The 19,530-nt window shown below is 57.2% G+C and overlaps 1 protein-coding gene across 1 annotated transcript in view; it reads right to left on the reverse strand.

The window, feature by feature from the left end:
- Positions 1-4,582: 4,582 nt before the first annotated feature.
- The window catches only part of LOC138108782 (L-gulonolactone oxidase-like), a 34,245-nt gene continuing 19,297 nt past the window's right edge, over positions 4,583-19,530 (reverse strand). The window contains exons 7-12 of the mRNA XM_069011883.1: positions 12,077-12,184; positions 11,684-11,760; positions 10,115-10,264; positions 8,717-8,881; positions 5,213-5,303; positions 4,583-4,975 (exon numbers count right to left, since the gene is read on the reverse strand). Of these exons, the coding sequence (XP_068867984.1) occupies positions 4,847-4,975; positions 5,213-5,303; positions 8,717-8,881; positions 10,115-10,264; positions 11,684-11,760; positions 12,077-12,184 (720 nt within the window). The 3' untranslated portion in view covers positions 4,583-4,846. The remainder of the gene's footprint in view (positions 4,976-5,212; positions 5,304-8,716; positions 8,882-10,114; positions 10,265-11,683; positions 11,761-12,076; positions 12,185-19,530) is intronic.

Here is a 19,530-nt window from a genome sequence, read left to right on the forward strand (position 1 = left end):
TCCATTCCCGCCTCTCCCAGCCTGGCATTGGATCCAGCCCCATCCCGACTCCTCTGCGGGAAGGAATTCCGGCCTCCAGGCCCTTCCCTGGCAATCTCGGCACTCCAGGAAGGGTCTCCCTTCCCTTTCCCATCCCCGACTCCCAGAAAAACCCCTGGGCATGGATTCGCAGCCTCCTGGATCCCAGAATCCCGGGATGCTTTGCCTGGGATCCACGCAGCTTCAATCCCATCCCATTCCAAGGCCGGCACCTCCCCCGATGATCCCAGGCTGCTCCAGCCTTTCCTTGGACACTGCCAGGGATTCCCTGGGAATTCCAGCCCGGCCGGGAATCCCTTCCCAAGATCCCAAGAAATCTCCCCTTTCCCACTGGGAAGCCATTCCCTGCCTCCTGCCCCTCCAGCCCAAATCCCAACTCCCAGCTCTCCCGGAGCCCCTTTCCGGATCCAAGATTTCCCCGGATTCTTCCCCGATCCAGCTGAACATTCCCAGCCCGGCTCCAGAGCTTCCCCATCCCTCCGGAGGGTTCGTATCCCACATTCCCCCCTAAAAACCCAGCAGCGATCCCATCCAAACTGGGAATTTTCTCCCCCTTTTCCCCATCCCCCCCTCCCTAAATCCCAACCGACCCCATCCATCGGCGGGAAAAGCGGGGCCGGATCCGGCCGGGCTTTGTCTCCCTGAAGAGCTGGGTCGGAAAACCGGGAATTGCGTTTTCCAAAGTCCCTTTTGTGCCGGGATCAGCCTCGAAGCACTCGAAGGCCGTCGGATGTTCCCCCTTTTCCAGAGGCGTCCGGAGCCGTCTCCGCCTCTGACGCCAACGCTCGGGATGAGCTCGGATTGTCCGGGGGGTTTTTATTATTCCCGAGAATAATGAGCCGGTGGAAAATCAAAGGGAATAAAGCTCGGGAGGAGCGGAGGTCAAATCCATTTAGGAGCCGGGAAGTGGCTCTGGAGTGCTCGGATAAAAGGGTCGGGATGGAGCCGGCTCCGGCCTTTTTCCAGCTCCGTGAAAAGCCGGGATGGGCCCTCGGAGGAGGGGGATGAAAATAAAAAAAGGCGGATAATGGATGCGGTGAATGGGAAACGTCGATGGCGGAGAACGGCGGGAAGATGGATCGGAGTTAATGGGGCCGGAGAGCTCCGGGATGGAGGGGGGGGGGATGGGATAAATGGGATAAATGGGATGGGATGGGATGGGATGGGATGGGATGGGATGGGATGGGATGGGATGGGATGGGATGGGAGAAATGGGATAAATGGGATGGGATGGGATGGGATGGGATGGGATGGGATGGGATGGGATGGGATGGGATGGGATGGGATGGGATGGGATGGGAGAAATGGGATAAATGGGATGGGATGGGGTGGGGTGGGGTGGGATAAATGGGATAAATGGGATGGGATAAATGGGATGGAATGGGGTGGGAGAAATGGGATGGGATGGGATAAATGGGATAAATGGGATAAATGGGATAAATGGGATGGGAGGGGAGGGGATGGGGTGGGGTGGGATGGGATGGGTTAAAGGGATGGGATAAATGGGATAAATGGGATGGGATGGGGTAGGGTGGGATGGGATAAATGGGATGGGATGGGATGGGATGGGATGGGATGGGAGAAATGGGATAAATGGGATAAATGGGATGGGATAAATGGGATGGGATGGGGTAGGGTGGGATGGGATGGGACGGGACAGGATGGGATCCATGGGATGGGGTAGGGTGGGAGAAATGGGATGGGATGGGTTAAAGGGATGGGATCAATGGGATGGGATGGGATGGGATGGGATGGGATGGGATGGGATAAATGGGATAAATGGGATAAATGGGATAAATGGGATAAATGGGATGGGATGGGACAGGGAGAGGCTCCGGGTGCTCCGGAAAAACCTCTGGACCCCCCCAAAAAGAGGGATTTGGGGGGGGGGTGGGATTGGGATAAATGGGATGGGATGGGATGGGATGGGATGGGATGGGATGGGATGGGATGGGATGGGATGGGATGGGATGGAAATGGATGGGATGGGATGGGATGGGATGGGATGGGATGGGATGGGATGGGATGGGATGGGATGGGATGGGAGAAATGGGATAAATGGGATGGGATGGGGTGGGGTGGGGTGGGATAAATGGGATAAATGGGATGGGATAAATGGGATGGAATGGGGTGGGAGAAATGGGATGGGATGGGATAAATGGGATAAATGGGATAAATGGGATAAATGGGATAAATGGGATGGGAGGGGAGGGGATGGGGTGGGGTGGGATGGGATGGGTTAAAGGGATGGGATAAATGGGATAAATGGGATGGGATGGGGTAGGGTGGGATGGGATAAATGGGATGGGATGGGATGGGATGGGATGGGATGGGAGAAATGGGATAAATGGGATAAATGGGATGGGATAAATGGGATGGGATGGGGTAGGGTGGGATGGGATGGGACGGGACAGGATGGGATCCATGGGATGGGGTAGGGTGGGAGAAATGGGATGGGATGGGTTAAAGGGATGGGATCAATGGGATGGGATGGGATGGGATGGGATGGGATGGGATGGGATGGGATGGGATGGGATGGGATGGGATGGGATGGGATAAATGGGATAAATGGGATAAATGGGATAAATGGGATAAATGGGATAAATGGGATAAATGGGATGGGATGGGACAGGGAGAGGCTCCGGGTGCTCCGGAAAAACCTCTGGACCCCCCCAAAAAGAGGGATTTGGGGGGGGGGGTGGGATTGGGATAAATGGGATGGGATGGGATGGGATGGGATGGGATGGGATGGGATGGAAATGGATGGGATGGGATGGGATGGGATGGGATGGGATGGGATGGGATGGGATGGGATGGGATGGGATGGGATGGGATGGAAATGGATGGGATGGGATGGGATGGGATGGGATGGGATGGGTTAAAGGGATGGGATAAATGGGATGGGACGGGGAGAGGCTCCGGGTGCTCTGAAAAAACCTCTGGACCCCCCCCAAAAAAGAGGGATTTGGGGGGGAGGGGATTGGTTTCAGCGGCATTCCGGGGGGGGGGGGGTTGGAATTCCTGAGGTTTGTCTGTGGGATTCATGGGAATGGCTGGAATGGGATTGGGAATGTTGGGGGGGGAGGGTCTGATCCATGGATATTCCTGGGAATGGGATCGGGAATGTTGGGGGGGGGTCTGATTTCCATGGATATTGCTGGGAATGGCCGGAATGGGATCGGGAATGTTGGGGGGGGTCTGATTTCCATAGATATTCCTGGGAATGGGATCAGAAAGTTTGGGGGGGGAGGGGGGGTTAATCCATGGATATTCCTGGGAATGGCTGGAGTGGGATCGGGAATGTTGGGAAGGGTCTGATTTCCATGGATATCTCTGGGAACGGCTGGAAAGGGATCGGGAATGTTGGGGGGGGGTCTGATTTCCATGGATATTCCTGGGAATGGGATCAGGAATGTTGGGGGGGGGTCTGATTTCCACGGATATTCCTGGGAATGGGATCAGGAATGTTGGGGGGGGGTCTGATTTCCACGGATATTCCTGGGAATGGGATCAGGAATTTTGGGGGGGAGGGGGGGTTAATCCATGGATATTTCTGGGAATGGCCGGAATGGGATCGGGAATGTTGGGGGGGGGGGAGGGTCTGATCCATGGATATTCCTGGGAATGGGATCGGGAATGTTGGGGGGGGGGGCTCTGATCCATGGATATTCCTGGGAATGGCTGGAATGGGATCGGGAATGTTGGGGGGAGGAGGGGTCCAACCCCATCCCAGAGCTCCAGGATTTTTTGGGATACTGGGGTGTGTCCCACCTTTCCCCCCCCGAACCGGCCCAGCCGCCCATTCCCAGCAGGAATCCAAGGAATTCCCATTCCCAGCAGGAATCCAAGGAATTCCCGTTTCCAGCAGGAATCCAAGGAATTCCGGCGTCTTCCCGAAGGAAAAACGAGGGATTTCTGTTTTCCGGGATTTTCGGAACTCTTTTTTTTCCCCCGAATCCGCCACCCACCGCTGGGAAAGGACGGGAACAGCGGATCCGGGAGCTCCTTTGGAATTTCGAAGGAGTCGGGGAGAAGAACAAATCCCGGCGGAAACGACGAATTCCTAACGGGAAAAATCCCTTGGAAGAAGCATCCAGGAATCCGGGAAGTCTCCTCCAGGACCCGGAAGTGGGGGATGAGGGTCGAATCCCGGGATTTGGGGTGATCCAAGCCCTGTGGAATGGCTGGAGCTGCGGCAGGCGAGGATTAAGTTGGAATTTGGGAAGAGATTCCTCATCCGGAGGGTGTCGGGCTCTGGAGCAGCTCCGCAGGGAATGGCGACATTCCCAAGGTTTCCGGGGGTGGGAATTTTGGGATGCCTGCGCAGGGTCTGGAGTTGGATCGATGATCCCGGCGGATCCCGCTCCGGATATTCCGTGATTCCCATCTCCCGTCCAAAATCTCCCTTCGTGCCCCTTCCCGGGAACGTCGGAGCTCCGGGAAGGGATGGAACCATTCCCAAGCTCTCCATTCCCATTCCCGATCCCCTCACCGGGAATATTCCCAACCTCTTCCCGAGTCCCCAGGGCCGGACACTTCCATAGGGAACGTTCTGCTCCGGGAAAGGTTTTATTGAGGGGGGGGGGGAGGGGGGGAAAACGGCTCCGGAATTCCGCGGAATTCCGGGAGAGCGGGACAACATTCCGCAGGAGCCGCGGGTTTCCCGGGAATCTTCCCAGGCCCTTCGGAGCCTGGGGTTGGCTCCGGGATCAGAGCGAATCCTTGGCCCTGCCGGGACATGAGGCGACAGCCCGGTGGGAGCGGGAATTCCGGGATTTTCCAAGGATTTGGGGCCGGATTTCCGCCGTCAGTAGAAGACCCTTTCCAGGTAGGGGTTCAGGAAGATCCCGGTGGGATCCAGCTTCTCCCGGATGGCGCAGAATTTCGGGAAGGCCGGATACATCTTCTCCAAATCCTTCCGGGTGCAGCTGTGAGCCTGCGGGAGACGGAGGATCCCGGAGGGAATTCCCAACACCGGGAATGCGCCGGGGAAATCCACCCCCCCCCCCCGTGGAACACCCAGGGGCTCCGCTTTCCTTGGGAAAATTCGGGATCCGGAGGCATCCGGCTCCCTCTGGAAGCAGCCGGATGTGGGATGGTTTGGGGGGGGGTGGGGGGGTCATTCCCTGATCCCAAAGGCCTTTCCCGGGGGAAATTCCCGGTTTTCCGGTACCTTGGCCCAGTGGGGTCTCCCGCCGTGTTTCTTCATGATTGTCTCGTAGGTGCGCCAATATTCCAGCCTGGGAATGTCTTTTCCGTAGGGCCTGGAGAGAGGGATCGGGAATCAGCAGCATCCGGGAAAGGGGGATGGGCACGGCTGGGAAAGGCCCCTCGGGAAAAGGAGAATCCCGGGAATCCATCCCGGGGGGGGGGGGGGTTGGGGATGCTGGGAGCACGGGAAAGGGATGGATTTGGGATCCCGGGATTGGGGATGTGGCGGGATCCACATGGAAATATTCCCGGTGGGAATGGGGTCTCCAAGGCAGATCCCTCTTTCCATGGATTTGGGATCCTAGGATCGGGATCTAGAGGGATCCACATGGAAATATTCCAGGTGGGAATGGGGTCCCCAGTCCAGATCCCTCTTTCCATGGATTTGGGATGTCAGGATGAGGATCTAGAGGGATCCACATGGAAATATTCCAGGTGGGAATGGGGTCTCCAATCCACATCCATCTTTCCATGGATTTGGGATCCTGGGATCAGGATCGATCCACATGGAAATATTCCAGGTGGGAATGGGGTCCCCAATCCAGATCCCTCTTTCCATGGATTTGCTCCTCATCCAGGGAATCCTGAGCTGGACGAGATCCCAGAAAGGGCTGGGACAAGGAATGGATTTGGGATCCTGGGATGGGGATGTGGAGGGATCCACATGGAAATATTCCAGGATGGGAATGGGGTCTCCAATCCAGATCCCTCTTTCCATGGATTTGCTCCTCATCCAGGGAAAACCGACCTGGAGGAGATCCCGGAAAGGGCTGCGACAGGGAATGGATTTGGGATCCCGAGATGGGGATCTAGAGGGATCCACATGGAAATATTCCAGTGGGAATGGGGTCCCCAGTCCAGATCCCTCTTTCCATGGATTTGGGATGTCAGGATGAGGATCTAGAGGGATCCACATGGAAATATTCCCAGTGGAAATGGGGTCTCCAGTCCAGATCCCTCTTTCCATGGATTTGGGATCCCAGGATTGGGAATGGGGTCTCCAATCTTTCCATGGATTTGCTCCTCATCCAGGGAATCCCGGGCTGGAGGAGATCCCGGAAAGGGCTGGGACAAGGAATGGATTTGGGATCCCGGGATCGGGATGTGGAGGGATCCACATGGAAATATTCCCGGTGGGAATGGGGTCTCCAAGGCAGATCCCTCTTTCCATGGATTTGGGATCCTGGGATCAGGATCGATCCACATGGAAATATTCCAGGTGGGAATGGAGTCTCCAGTCCAGATCCCTCTTTCCATGGATTTGCTCCTCATCCAGGGAATCCTGAGCTGGACGAGATCCCAGAACGGGCTGGGACAAGGAATGGATTTGGGATCCTGGGATGGGGATGTGGAGGGATCCACATGGAAATATTCCAGGTGGGAATGGTGTTCCCAAGGCAGATCCCTCTTTCCATGGATTTGGGATGTCAGGATGGGGATCCAGAGGGATCCACATGGAAATATTCCAGGTGGGAATGGGGTCTCCAATCCACATCCATCTTTCCATGGATTTGGGATCCTGGGATCAGGATCGATCCACATGGAAATATTCCAGGTGGGAATGGGATCCCCAATCCAGATCCCTCTTTCCATGGATTTGCTCTTCATCCAGGGAAAACCGACCTGGAGGAGATCCTGGAAAGGGCTGGGACAAGGGATGGATTTGGGATCCCGGGATGGGGATGTGGAGGGATCCACATGGAAATATTCCAGTGGGAATGGGGTCTCCAGACCAGATCCCTCTTTCCATGGATTTGGGATCCCAGGATTGGGAATGGGGTCTCCAATCTTTCCATGGATTTGCTCCTCATCCAGGAAATCCTGAGCTGGAGGAGATCCCGGAAAGGGCTGGGACAAGGAATGGACTTGGGATCCCAGGATGGGGATGTGGAGGGATCCACATGGAAATATTCCCAGTGGGAATGGTGTCCCCAATCCAATTCCCTCTTCCCACGGATTTCCTCCTCACCCAGGGAATCCCAGGCTGGAGGAGATCCCAGGAAAAAAACTGGGCACAACCCTTGGGCTCGGAATTCCATCCCACAGCATTCCCAACCCCTGCGTCACCCACGGACCATCCCGGAATATCCCAACAACCCCTCCCACACCTTTGCCCTCAGGATTTCACCCTCCCGTGGGACAACATCCCGGAAAAAAACCCGGGATGGGCTCCACCCCTTGGGATCCTCGGCTCTGCCGGCTCTCCGGGTGGGATATTCCTGCCGGGAAAAGTCGGGATGGGGATCGGGCTCCACCCCTTGGGATCCTCGGCTCTGCCGGCTCTCCGGGTGGGATATTCCCACCGGGAAAAGGTCGGGATCGGGATCAGGCTCCACCCCTTGGGATCCTCGGCTCTGCCGGCTCTCCGGGTGGGATATTCCCGCCGGGAAAAGGTCGGGATGGGGATAGGGCTCCACCCGTTGGGATCCTCGGCTCTGCCGGCTCTCCGGGTGGGATATTCCCGCCAGGAAAAAGTCGGGATTGGGATAGGGCTCCACCCCTTGGGATCCTCGGCTCTGCCGGCTCTCCGGGTGGGATATTCCCGCTTGGAAAAGGTCGGGATCGGGATCGGGCTCCACCCTTGGGATCCTCGGCTCTGCCGGCTCTCCGGGTGGGATATTCCCGCCGGGAAAAGGTCGGGATCGGGATCGGGCTCCACCCCTTGGGATCCTCAGCTCTGCCGGCTCTCCGGGTGGGATATTCCCGCCAGGAAAAAGTCGGGATTGGGATAGGGCTCCACCCCTTGGGATCCTCGGCTCTGCCGGCTCTCCGGGTGGGATATTCCCGCTTGGAAAAGGTCGGGATCGGGATCGGGCTCCACCCTTGGGATCCTCGGCTCTGCCGGCTCTCCGGGTGGGATATTCCCGCCGGGAAAAGGTCGGGATCGGGATCGGGCTCCACCCCTTGGGATCCTCGGCTCTGCCGGCTCTCCGGGTGGGATATTCCCGCTAGGAAAAGGTTGGGATCGGGATCGGGCTCCACCCCTTGGGATCCTCGGCTCTGCCGGCTCTCCGGGTGGGATATTCCCGCCGGGAAAAAGTCGGGATGGGGATAGAGCTCCACCCCTTGGGATCCTCGGCTCTGCCGGCTCTCCGGGTGGGATATTCCCGCTTGGAAAAAGTCGGGATGGGGATCGGGCTCCACCCCTTGGGATCCTCGGCTCTGCCGGCTCTCCGGGTGGGATATTCCCGCCGGGAAAAAGTCGGGATCGGGATAGGGCTCCACCCCTTGGGATCCTCGGCTCTGCCGGCTCTCCGGGTGGGATATTCCCGCTTGGAAAAGTCGGGATGGGGATAGAGCTCCACCCCTTGGGATCCTCGGCTCTGCCGGCTCTCCGGGTGGGATATTCCCGCCGGGAAAAGGTCGGGATGGGGATCGGGCTCCACCCCTTGGGACCCTTGGCTCTGCCGGCTCTCCGGGTGGGATATTCCCGCCGGGAAAAAGTCGGGATGGGGCTGGGGCTGACCTGTACATGATGACGTTGATGTAGCAGCTGTCCCGCCGGAAGCAGGGGCTCAGCAGGATCTCATCCCCCCGGGAAAAGCGGATTTCCACCGGGAAGTGAGCCACCAGCTCGGGATTCCGCTCCAGCGCCGCCTTCAGCTCCAGCAGCGCTTCCTTGGTCTTCCCGCTGTTTTCCCGGGAAAAAGCGCCCCCCCCCCCCCCCGATCCCAGGATCCCGGTCAATGGAAGGGAGGGGTGGGAGCTCCGTCCCGCGGAATTCCCGGCCCCCCGTTATCCCGGGGAACGGGCCGGGATGGGCCGGCGCGTCCCTGCCACGGGATCGCACGGCTCCCAGATTGGGGATCCCGGGATTGGGAATGGGGCCACCAAGGGAGATCCCTCTTTCCATGGATTGGGGATCCTGGGATTGGGATGTAGAGGGATCCACATGGAAATATTCCAGGTGGGAATGGGGTTCCCCAATCGAGATCCCTCTTTCCATGGATTTGCTCCTCATCCAGGGAATCACAAGCTGGAGGAGATCCCGGAAAGGGCTGGGACAAGGAATGGATTTGGGATCCCGGGATGGGGATCTAGAGGGATCCACTTGGAAATATTCCAGGTGGGAATGGTGTTCCCAAGGCAGATCCCTCTTTCCATGGATTTGCTCCTCATCCAGGAATCCTGGGATTCAGTGGAGTTTGGGAAAGGGATGGGAAAAGGAATGGATTTGGGATCCCAGGATCGGGATGTGGAGGGATCCACATGGAAATATTCCAGGTGGGAATGGTGTTCCCAATCTAGATCCCTCTTTCCATGGATTTGCTCCTCATCCAGGGAATCCCGGGCTGGAGGAGATCCCGGAAAGGGCTGGGACAAGGAATGGATTTGGGATCCCGGGATGGGGATGTGGAGGGATCCACATGGAAATATTCCAGTGGGAATGGGGTCTCCAATCCAGATCCCTCTTTCCATGGATTTGCTCCTCATCCAGGGAATCCTGGGCTGGAGGAGATCCTGGGAAGGGGCTGCGATCTGGGAATTTCCATGGGAATGGCCCAATCCTGGATCGGGTTCCAGGAATTTCCATGGGAACAGCCCAATCCTGGACCAGGATCTGGGAATTTCCATGGGAATGGCCAAATCCTGGACTGGGATCTGGGAATTTACATGGGAATGGCCCAATCCTGGACCAGGATCTGGGAATTCTGGGAATTTCCAAGGGAATGGCCCAATCCTGGACCGGGATCCGGGAATTCTGGGAATTTCCATGGGAACGGCCCAATCCTGGACCGGGATTTGGGAATTCTGGGAATTTCCATGGGAACGGCCCAATCCTGGACCGGGATCCGGGAATTCTGGGAATTTCCATGGGAACGGCCCAATCCTGGACCGGGATTTGGGAATTCTGGGAATTTACATGGGAATGGCCCAATCCTGGACGTGCTGCCGGAAGCGACACTCGTAGGAGAAGATCCGGTGGCTCTGGGCGACGTTTTCCACGCGGGAATTGAAGAGGAGCCAGAAGAAGCCGCGGTTGATCCAAGCCACCAGGCCGGGAATGAAGGAGCTGCGGGGGGGAAAAGCGGGAAGTGAGGCCGGAATCGCTTCCCAGGGATCTGCCGAGGGCGGGATGAGAGCGGCACCGCCCGGGAGAAGAATCCTGGGAACGTGGAAGGGGTGGGATCTTCAATCCCAGCGCATTCCAGGGACACTTCCCCCGATGATCCCAGGCGGATCCAGCCTTTCCTTGGATGCTGCCAGGGATTCTCTGGGAATTCCAGCGCAGCCGGGAATCCCTTCCCAAGATCCCAGTCCGAACTCCCCTTTCCCAGGGAAATCCCTCCATTCCCGCCTCTCCCAGCCTGGCATTGGATCCAGCCCCATCCCGACTCCTCTGCGGGAAGGAATTCCGGCCTCCAGGCCCTTCCCTGGCAATCTCGGCACTCCAGGAAGGGTCTCCCTTCCCTTTCCCATCCCCGACTCCCAGAAAAACCCCTGGGCATGGATTCGGAGCCTCCTGGATCCCAGAATCCCGGGATGCTTTGCCTGGGATCCACGCAGCTTCAATCCCATCCCATTCCCAGCCCGGCACCTCCCCCGATGATCCCAGGCTGCTCCAGCCTTTCCTTGGGCACTGCCAGGGATCCGGGCATTCCCTGGGAATTCCAGCCCAGCCGGGAATTCCTTCCCAAGATCCCAAGAAATCTCCCCTTTCCCACTGGGAAGCCATTCCCTGCCTCCTGCCCCTCCAGCCCAAATCCCAAATCCCAGCTCTCCGTGGGAATGCTGGGACGCTGGAATGGGAATCTTGGAATGCCCTCCCCAGAGGCAGAGCGGCAATTCCCTGAGGATTCCGGATCCCAGGAATCCCGCAGCTCTCCCGGGATCTCCCCTGTCCCAATCCCAATGGATCCCAGTGCAGTGGCTGCCTGGATCCCTTGGCAGAATTCCAAGTGGTCCCAATCCCTCTTTCCCCTCTTTTTTCCAGGCTCTCCTGTGTCCTCCTCCTTCGGATCGGATCCTTCCCCATCCCGGTGCTCGGGGGCATTCCCACACCCAAACCCATCCCTAAAAACTCCCCCATTCCCGCCCCCGGCACCGGGAATTCCGCACCCAGGACAGGCTCGGAATTCCCGTTCCCACGGGGATTTCAAAGCCGGGCGGATCCGGGGCGTGGATCGGGGCTGGGGGAATGGTTGGGCTCCGAGGTCTCGGGGGCTTTTCCAGCCTCAACAATTCCATGATTCCATGATTTCTCTGGACACCAGAGGGCAGTGGAGCCCCAGCCGTGAATCCCAAAGCGCTACCCTGGGAAAAGCAGCAACTCCCGATTCCGCTTTTCCCAGGAATCGGGAGTGCTCCAGGTGACAGCTCTGCCTTACCGGATTCCCTGGGAATGCCGAGGGATCGGCACGGGGAGAACATCGGGATGAGGGCAGCCCTGGGAAAATCCTTCGCAATCCCAGTGCCCGGAGGGTTTTCCTACCTGATCCAGAGCAGGAATTCCAGGAGATAATATCCAACGGCATAATCCCAAAACCAGCTGGAGGAGGAGCGGGGAGGCTGCGAATCCAGCAGGAAAACGACGGATTTTAGGGATGAGCGGGGATGTGGAGGGCGGAAAACTGGGAATGTAAGACCGGGATCCACCCGGGAGCAGGGGATGGGAGAAGGGAACCCCAACATTCCGCTCATCCCGCGGGGGGGAAAAAAAAAAAAGACCCGGAATCGCCAGGAGGACGCCGAGGGCTTGGAAAATCCCGGGATTCCCGGAGTGTGGAGCTCAGGCAGAGTCTCCAGCCCATTCCCAAAATCCGGCTTCCCGCCCTCAAATCCATCCATCCCTGGATCCCCCGGGATGGATCCCGGCGGGACCTGCCTTGGAAGTGGGATCCTGGTAGATGATCCGGACGTTCTCGCTGTGCGGGAACCACAGGAAGCGGAAATATTGGGATCTCCTCAGGTGCTCCTCCAGCTGATCCAGGACCTGCAGCCAGAGGAAAAAACGGGAAAGGGGCCGAGGTTTCCCCCTTTTTCCGGAGCCGGGAATGCCCGGAATGGGAGGTGGGGGAACCTCCAGAGGATTCCTGGGATGCCGGAGCAAATTCCAAGGGTTTTGTGTGGCGGAAATGCCCGGGGTTGGGATCTGAGCGCTGAGGGGCCGTGGATCCCGACCGAAAGTTTGGGAATGGGAAGAGGATCCCTCGAGCCACGGAGAAGGGAAAGGGCTCCCGGAATCCGTGTCCGGCTCCGGAGGCAGGGATGCTTCCGGTGGTATTCCCACGCCGGCAGCGGAGCTCGGGAATTCTGGGAAAATGGGGAATGGGGCTGGGATCCAATGGGAATGGGGCTGGGATCCAATGGGGCTGGGATCCAATGGGAATGGGGCTGGGATCCAATGGGAATGGGGCTGGGATCCAATGGGGCTGGGATCCAATGGGAATGGAGCTGGGATCCAATGGGAATGGAGCTGGGATCCAACGGGAATGGATCTGGGATCCAGAAGGAATGGAGCTGGGATGCAATGGGAATGGAGATGGGATCCAACGGGAATGGATCCAACAGGAATGGAGCTGGGATCCAATGGGAATGGGGCTGGGATCCAATGGAAAAAGGGGCTGGGATCCAATGGGAATGGGGCTAGGATCCAACGGGAATGGATCCAATGGGAATGGGGCTGGGATCCAATGGGAAATGGAGCTGGGATCCAATGGGAAATGGATCCAATGGGAATGGGGCTGGGATCCAATGGGAATGGGGCTGGGATCCAATGGAGCTGGGATCCAATGGGACAGGGGCTGGGATCCAACGGGAATGGATCCAATGGGGATGGGGCTGGGATCCAATGGGAATGGGGCTGGGATTCAACGGGAATGGAGCTGGGATCCAACGGGAATGGATCCAATGGGAATGGGGCTGGGATCCAATGGAAAAAGGGGCTGGGATCCAGAGGGAATGGAGCTGGGATCCAATGGGAATGGAGCTGGGATCCAATGGCAATGGGGCTGGGATCCAATGGGAATGGGGCTGGGATCCAACGGGAAAGGAGCTGGGATCCAACGGGAATGGATCCAATGGGAATGGGGCTGGGATCCAATGGAAAAAGGGGCTGGGATCCAGAGGGAAAGGAGCTGGGATCCAATGGGAATGGGGCTGGGATCCAATGGGACAGGGGCTGGGATCCAACGGGAATGGAGCTGGGATCCAACGGGAATTGGGATCCGGTGGGAAAACCCAGCAGGACCCTCTGGAATGCTCCCTCTGGAACGGGAATTGAGGACTTGGGAACACAAAGAACTCGGAGGGCGCGGCGGGAACGGAGCCGCTCCCGGGCTAAAGCCGCCGTGACCTTCCCGGGATTAAATCCACGGATCACTGCACCCCTCGTGCGTCAGGAAAACGCCTGGAAGCAAAGCTGGGAGTGGGGTGGGGGTGGGGGGGGTGGGAATCCTTTCCGGAAAGTTCTGGGAGAGGAGGGAGAAAAGAACGGAATTCTGGAATGCTTTGGGATGGGAAGGGGCTCCAATCCCATCCCATTCCAAGGCCGGCACCTCCCCCGATGATCCCAGGCTGCTCCAGCCTTTCCTTGGATGCTCCCAGGGATTCCCTGGGAATTCCAGCCCAGCCGGGAATCCCTTCCCAAGATCCCAGCCCGAGCTCCCCTTTCCCAGGGAAATCCCTCCATTCCCGCCTCTCCCAGCCTGGCATTGGATCCAGCCCCATCCCGACTCCTCTCTCAGGAATTTTGGGAATAAGGGGTCTTCCCTGGCAATCTCGGCACTCCAGGATGGGTCTCCCTTCCCTTTTCCTCCCTTTTATATCCCCCAAATCCCATAAAAAACCCTGGGGATGGATTCTGAGTGTCCTTGATCCCAGAATTCCAGACTGGTTTGGGTGGGATCCACGCAGCTTCAATCCCATCCCATTCCAACCCCCCGATGATCCCAGGCTGCTCCAGCCTTTCCTTGGACACTGCCAGGGATCCGGGCATTCCCTGGGAATTCCAGCCCGGCCGGGAATCCCTTCCCAAGATCCCAGCCTGAGCTCCCCTTTCCCAGGGAAATCCCTCCATTCCCGCCTCTCCCAGCCTGGCATTGGATCCAGCCCCATCCCGACTCCTCTGCGGGAAGGAATTCCGGCCTCCAGGCCCTTCCCTGGCAATCTCGGCACTCCAGGAAGGGTCTCCCTTCCCTTTCCCATCCCCGACTCCCAGAAAAACCCCTGGGCATGGATTCGCAGCCTCCTGGATCCCAGAATCCCGGGATGCTTTGCCTGGGATCCACGCAGCTTCAATCCCATCCCATTCCCAGCCCGGCACCTCCCCCGATGATCCCAGGCTGCTCCAGCCTTTCCTTGGGCACTGCCAGGGATCCCGGAGCAGCCACAAATTCCTGGGAAAAATCTACACCCTCCCAACCCCCCCATTTACCATGGTTTTATTTGGGAAGGAATCCACGGAGCAGCAGAAGGAGTGGGAAAGAAGGACACAGCATTCCCTGCTTATCTGCGAGGCGGGAACAGGGAATTGACCTTTGCCATGCGCAGCTTTGGATTCCCGGGATTTCAATCAGCGGGAAGATAAAGCCGGAGCCTTTGACGGATAATTCCGGCACGAAGCGGGAAGGGAGGGAGGGAGCGGCACCGGGAGTCCTTGGGAAGGGCGTTCGCTGGCCAGAATGGGATGCGGAGGGCAGGCGGTGGGAATGTGATGGAATCAGGGAATCCCGGAATGCTCCGGCTGGGATCCACGGAGCTTCGATCCCATCCCCTTCCAAGCCCGGCACCTCCCCCGATGATCCCAGGCTGCTCCAAGGTGTTGGGGTTGGAACGGGATGGGATCGAAGCTCCGTGGATCCCACCCAAAGCATTCCGGGATCCTCTGGAGCCGCTGGGATGGCTCCAGGCTGGGGTTCCCAGCACACAAATCCCGTGGGATGCAGCTCCGAGGGATTCAAGGATCCAGGGAATCCTCGGAGCCGCTTCCCGAGCCTGAAGGGGCTCCAGGAGAGCTGGGATTTGGGATTTGGGCTGGAGGGGCAGGAGGCAGGGAATGGCTTCCCAGTGGGAAAGGGGAGCTTGGGCTGGGATCTTGGGAAGGAATTCCCGGCTGGGCTGGAATTCCCAGGGAATCCCTGGATCCCTGGGAGTGTCCAAGGAAAGCTTGGATGGGGCAAACGCCCTTCCCAAGGACTCCCGGTGCCGCTCCCTCCCTCCCTTCCCGCTTCGTGCCGGAATTATCCGTCAAAGGCTCCGGCTTTATCTTCCCGCTGATTGAAATCCCGGGAATGCAAAGCTGCGCATGGCAAAGGTCAATTCCCTGTTCCCGCCTCGCAGATAAGCAGGGAATGCTGTGTCCTTCTTTCCCACTCCTTCTGCTGCTCCGTGGATTCCTTCCCGAATAAAACCATGGAAAATTGGGGGTTCAGGGGAGAGGGGGGTGTAGATTTTTCCCAGGAATCTGAGGCTGCTCCGGGATCCCTGGGAGTGTCCAAGGAAAGGCTGGAGCAGCCTGGGATCATCGGGGGAGGTGCCGGCCTTGGAATGGGATGGGATTGAAGCTGCGTGGATCCCAGGCAAAGCATCCCGGGATTCTGGGATCCAGGAGGCTGCGAATCCATGCCCAGGGGTTTTTCTGGGAGTCGGGGATGGGAAAGGGAAGGGAGACCCTTCCTGGAGTGCCGAGATTGCCAGGGAAGGGCCTGGAGGCCGGAATTCCTTCCCGCAGAGGAGTCGGGATGGGGCTGGATCCAATGCCAGGCTGGGAGAGGCGGGAATGGAGGGATTTCCCTGGGAAAGGGGAGCTCGGGCTGGGATCTTGGGAAGGGATTCCCGGCTGGGCTGGAATTCCCAGGGAATCCCTGGGAACATCCAAGGAAAGGCTGGAGCAGCCTGGGATCATCGGGGGAAGCGCCGGGATGGGACTGGGATGGGATCGAACCTCCATGAATCCCACCCAAAGCATTCCAGGATGCTCCGTGTCCTTCCCAAGCCTCCGGAGGCGCCGGGTTCATCCGAGGATCCCGCGGGAGCGGCCGTTACATAACCCCACATCCAAGGGCTCCGGTGGCACGTTCGTCATTCCCAGATAACTCCGGCTCCATTATTCCAGGCCGGCGGCTCCTTTGCCGTTCTCCTGCTCCGCTCGGATGCCCGGCTCCACATAAAAGCCGGGATTCGGGAGCCGCCGGAGAGGGCGATGACCGGGAATTGATAAGGGCATCCGTATTTATGGAGCGGCCGCCGCGTCCCCGTTCCCGAGGGATGGGGAATGACGGGATGAGGGGGTGGATGGGCTTGGAGCTCGGCCGGGGTCGCTGGTGCAGATCCGGAGCTGGAGTTTTCCATGGAAAAAGGGGGGTCGGAGGTGGAAAAGGAGGATTGGGAATGTGGGGGGAAGGTGGGAAGGGATGGGGAAGGTGGGGAGGGATTTAGGGAATGTGGGAGAGGATTTAGGGAATGTGGGAAAGGTTAAAAGGAAAGAGGGAAAGGATAAAAGGAAGGGGTTGGAAAATGCAGGAAAGGTGGGAAAAGGAGGGAGGAAAAACGGGAAAGGATCCAGGGAAAGCTGTTAGGAAAAGGAGGAAAGGATGCAGGGAATGTGGGAAGGGATTTAGGGAATGTGGGAGAGGATTTAGGGAATGTGGGAGAGGATCCAGGGAAGAGGGAGAGGAGGTGGAAAAAGTGGGAAAGGATGTGGGAAAAGTGGGAAAAGCTGCAGGGAAGGGGTTGGAAAATGCGGGAAAAGTGGGAAAGGATTTAGGGAAAGGTGGGAAAAGGATACAGGGAGGAGCAGGAAGATTCAGGAAAGGTGGGAGATGATCCAGGGAAAGTGGGATAAGGTTAAAGGGAAGGGGTTGGAAAATTCAGGAAAGGTGGGAAAAGGAGGGAGGAAAAGTGGGAAAGGATCCAGGGAAAGAGGGAAAGGATGTGGGAAAAGTGGGAAAGGATTTAGGGAAATTGGGAAAAGGATGCAGGGAGGAGCAGGAAGATGCAGGAAAGGTGGGAGAGGATCCAGGGAATGTGGGAAAGGATTCGGGGAAGGGGTTGGAAAAGGCAGGGAAGGTGGGAAAAGGAGGGAGGAAAAGCGGGAAAGGATTCAGGGAAAGGGATTGGGAAATGGAGGAAAGGATTTAGGGAATGTGGGAGAGGATTTAGGGAATGTGGGAAAGGATGCAGGAAAGAGGGAAAGGATAAAAGGAAGGGATTGGAAAATTCAGGAAAGGTGGGAAAAAGAGGGAGGAAAAGTGGGAAAGGATCCAGGGAAAGAGGGAGAGGAGGTGGGAAAAGTGGGAAAAGCTGAAGGGAAGGGGTTGGAAAATGTGGGAAAAGTGGGAAAGGATTTAGGGAATGTGGGAGAGGATTTAGGGAATGTGGGAGGGGATGCCAGGAATGGGTTGGAAAATGCGGGAAAGAGGGAAAAGGATGGAGGGAATGTGGGAAAGGATGGAGGGAAATTGGGAGAGGATTTAGGGAAAATGGGAAAGGATTTAGGGAATGTGGGAAGGGATGCAGGGAAGAGGGAAAGGATGCAGGGAAGGAGTTGGAAAATTCAGGAAAGGTGGGAAAAGGAGGGAGGAAAAGCAGGAAAGGATCCAGGGAAAGAGGGAGAGGAGGTGGGAAAAGTGGGAAAGGATTTAGGGAAATTGGGGAAAGGAGGCAGGGAGGAGCAGGAAGATGCAGGAAAGGTGGGAGAGGATCCAGGGAATGTGGGAAAGGATTCAGGGAAGGGGTTGGAAAAGGCAGGAAAGGTGGGAAAAGGAGGGAGGAAAAGCTGGAAAGGATCCAGGGAACGGGGATGGGAAAAGGAGGAAAGGATGCAGGGAATGTGGGAAGGGATTTAGGGAATGTGGGAAGGGATTTAGGGAAAGGGGTGGTAGATGCAGGAAAGGTGGGAAAGGATGGAGGGAAAGTGGGAGAGGATTTAGGGAAGAAGGAAAGGATTTAGGGAATGTGGGAGAGGATGCAGGGAAGAGGGAGAGGATAAAGGGAAGGGGTTGGAAAATGCAGGAAAGGTGGGAAAAGGAGGGAGGAAAAGCGGGAAAGGATCCAGGGAAAGTGGGAGAGGAGGTGGGAAAAGTGGGAAAAGCTGCAGGGAAGGGGTTGGAAAATGGGGGAAAAGTGGGAAAGGATTTAGGGAAAATGGAGGAAAGGATTTAGGGAATGTGGGAGAGGATGCCAGGAATGGGTTGGAAAATGCAGGAAAGAGGGAAAAGGATGGAGGGAATGTGGGAAAGGATGGAGAAAGATGGGAGAGGTTTTAGGGAATGTGGGGAGGGATTTAGGGAATGTGGGAGAGGATTCAGGAAAGAGAGAGAGGAGGTGGGAAAAGTGGGAAAAGCTGCAGGGAAGGGGTTGGAAAATGCGGGGAAGGATCCAGGAAAAGTGGGAAAGGATTTAGGGAGGTGAAGGAAAGGTGGGAGAGGATCCAGGGAATGTGGGAAAGGATGCAGGGAATGGTTTGGAAAATGGAGGAAAAGTGGGAAAAGATGAAGGAAAAGTGGGAAAGGACATTGGGAATGTGGGAAAGGATGTAGGGAATGGGTTGGAAAATGCAGGAAAGAGGGAAAAAGATGGAGGGAATGTGGGAAAGGATGGAGGGAAAGTGGGAGAGGATTTAGGGAAAATGGGAAAGGGATTTAGGGAATGTGGGAGAGGAAAGGATGCGGGAAAGAGGGAAAGGATAAAAGGAAGGGGTTGGAAAATTCAGGAAAGGTGGGAAAAGGAGGGAGGAAAAGCGGGAAAGGATTCAGGGAAAGAGGGAGAGGATGTGGGAAAAGTGGGAAAAGCTGCAGGGAAGGGGTTGGAAAATGCGGGGAAGGATCCAGGAAAAGTGGGAGAGGATTTAGGGAATGTGGGAGAGGATTTAGGGAATGTGGGAGGGGATGCCAGGAATGGGTTGGAAAATGCGGGAAAGAGGGAAAAGGATGGAGGGAATGTGGGAAAGGATGGAGGGAAATTGGGAGAGGATTTAGGGAATGTGGGAAGAGATGCAGAGGAGAGGGAAAGGATGAAGGGAAGGGGTTGGAAAATTCAGGGAAGGTGGGAAAAGGAGGGAGGAAAAGCGGGAAAGGATCCAGGGAAAGGGGTTGGGAAATGGAGGAAAGGATTTAGGAAATGTGGGAAGGGATTTAGGGAATGTGGGAGAGGATGCAGGAAAGAGGGAGAGGAGGTGGGAAAAGTGCGAAAAGCTGCAGGGAAGGGGTTGGAAAATGCGGGAAAAGTGGGAAAGGATTTAGGGAAAATGGGAAAGGAGTTAGGGAATGTGGGAGAGGATTTAGGGAATGTGAGAGGGGATGCCAGGAATGGGTTGGAAAATGCAGGAAAGGTGGGAAA

Source organism: Aphelocoma coerulescens, chromosome 3, assembly GCF_041296385.1.
Source record: "Aphelocoma coerulescens isolate FSJ_1873_10779 chromosome 3, UR_Acoe_1.0, whole genome shotgun sequence".
Lineage (NCBI taxonomy): Eukaryota > Metazoa > Chordata > Aves > Passeriformes > Corvidae > Aphelocoma > Aphelocoma coerulescens.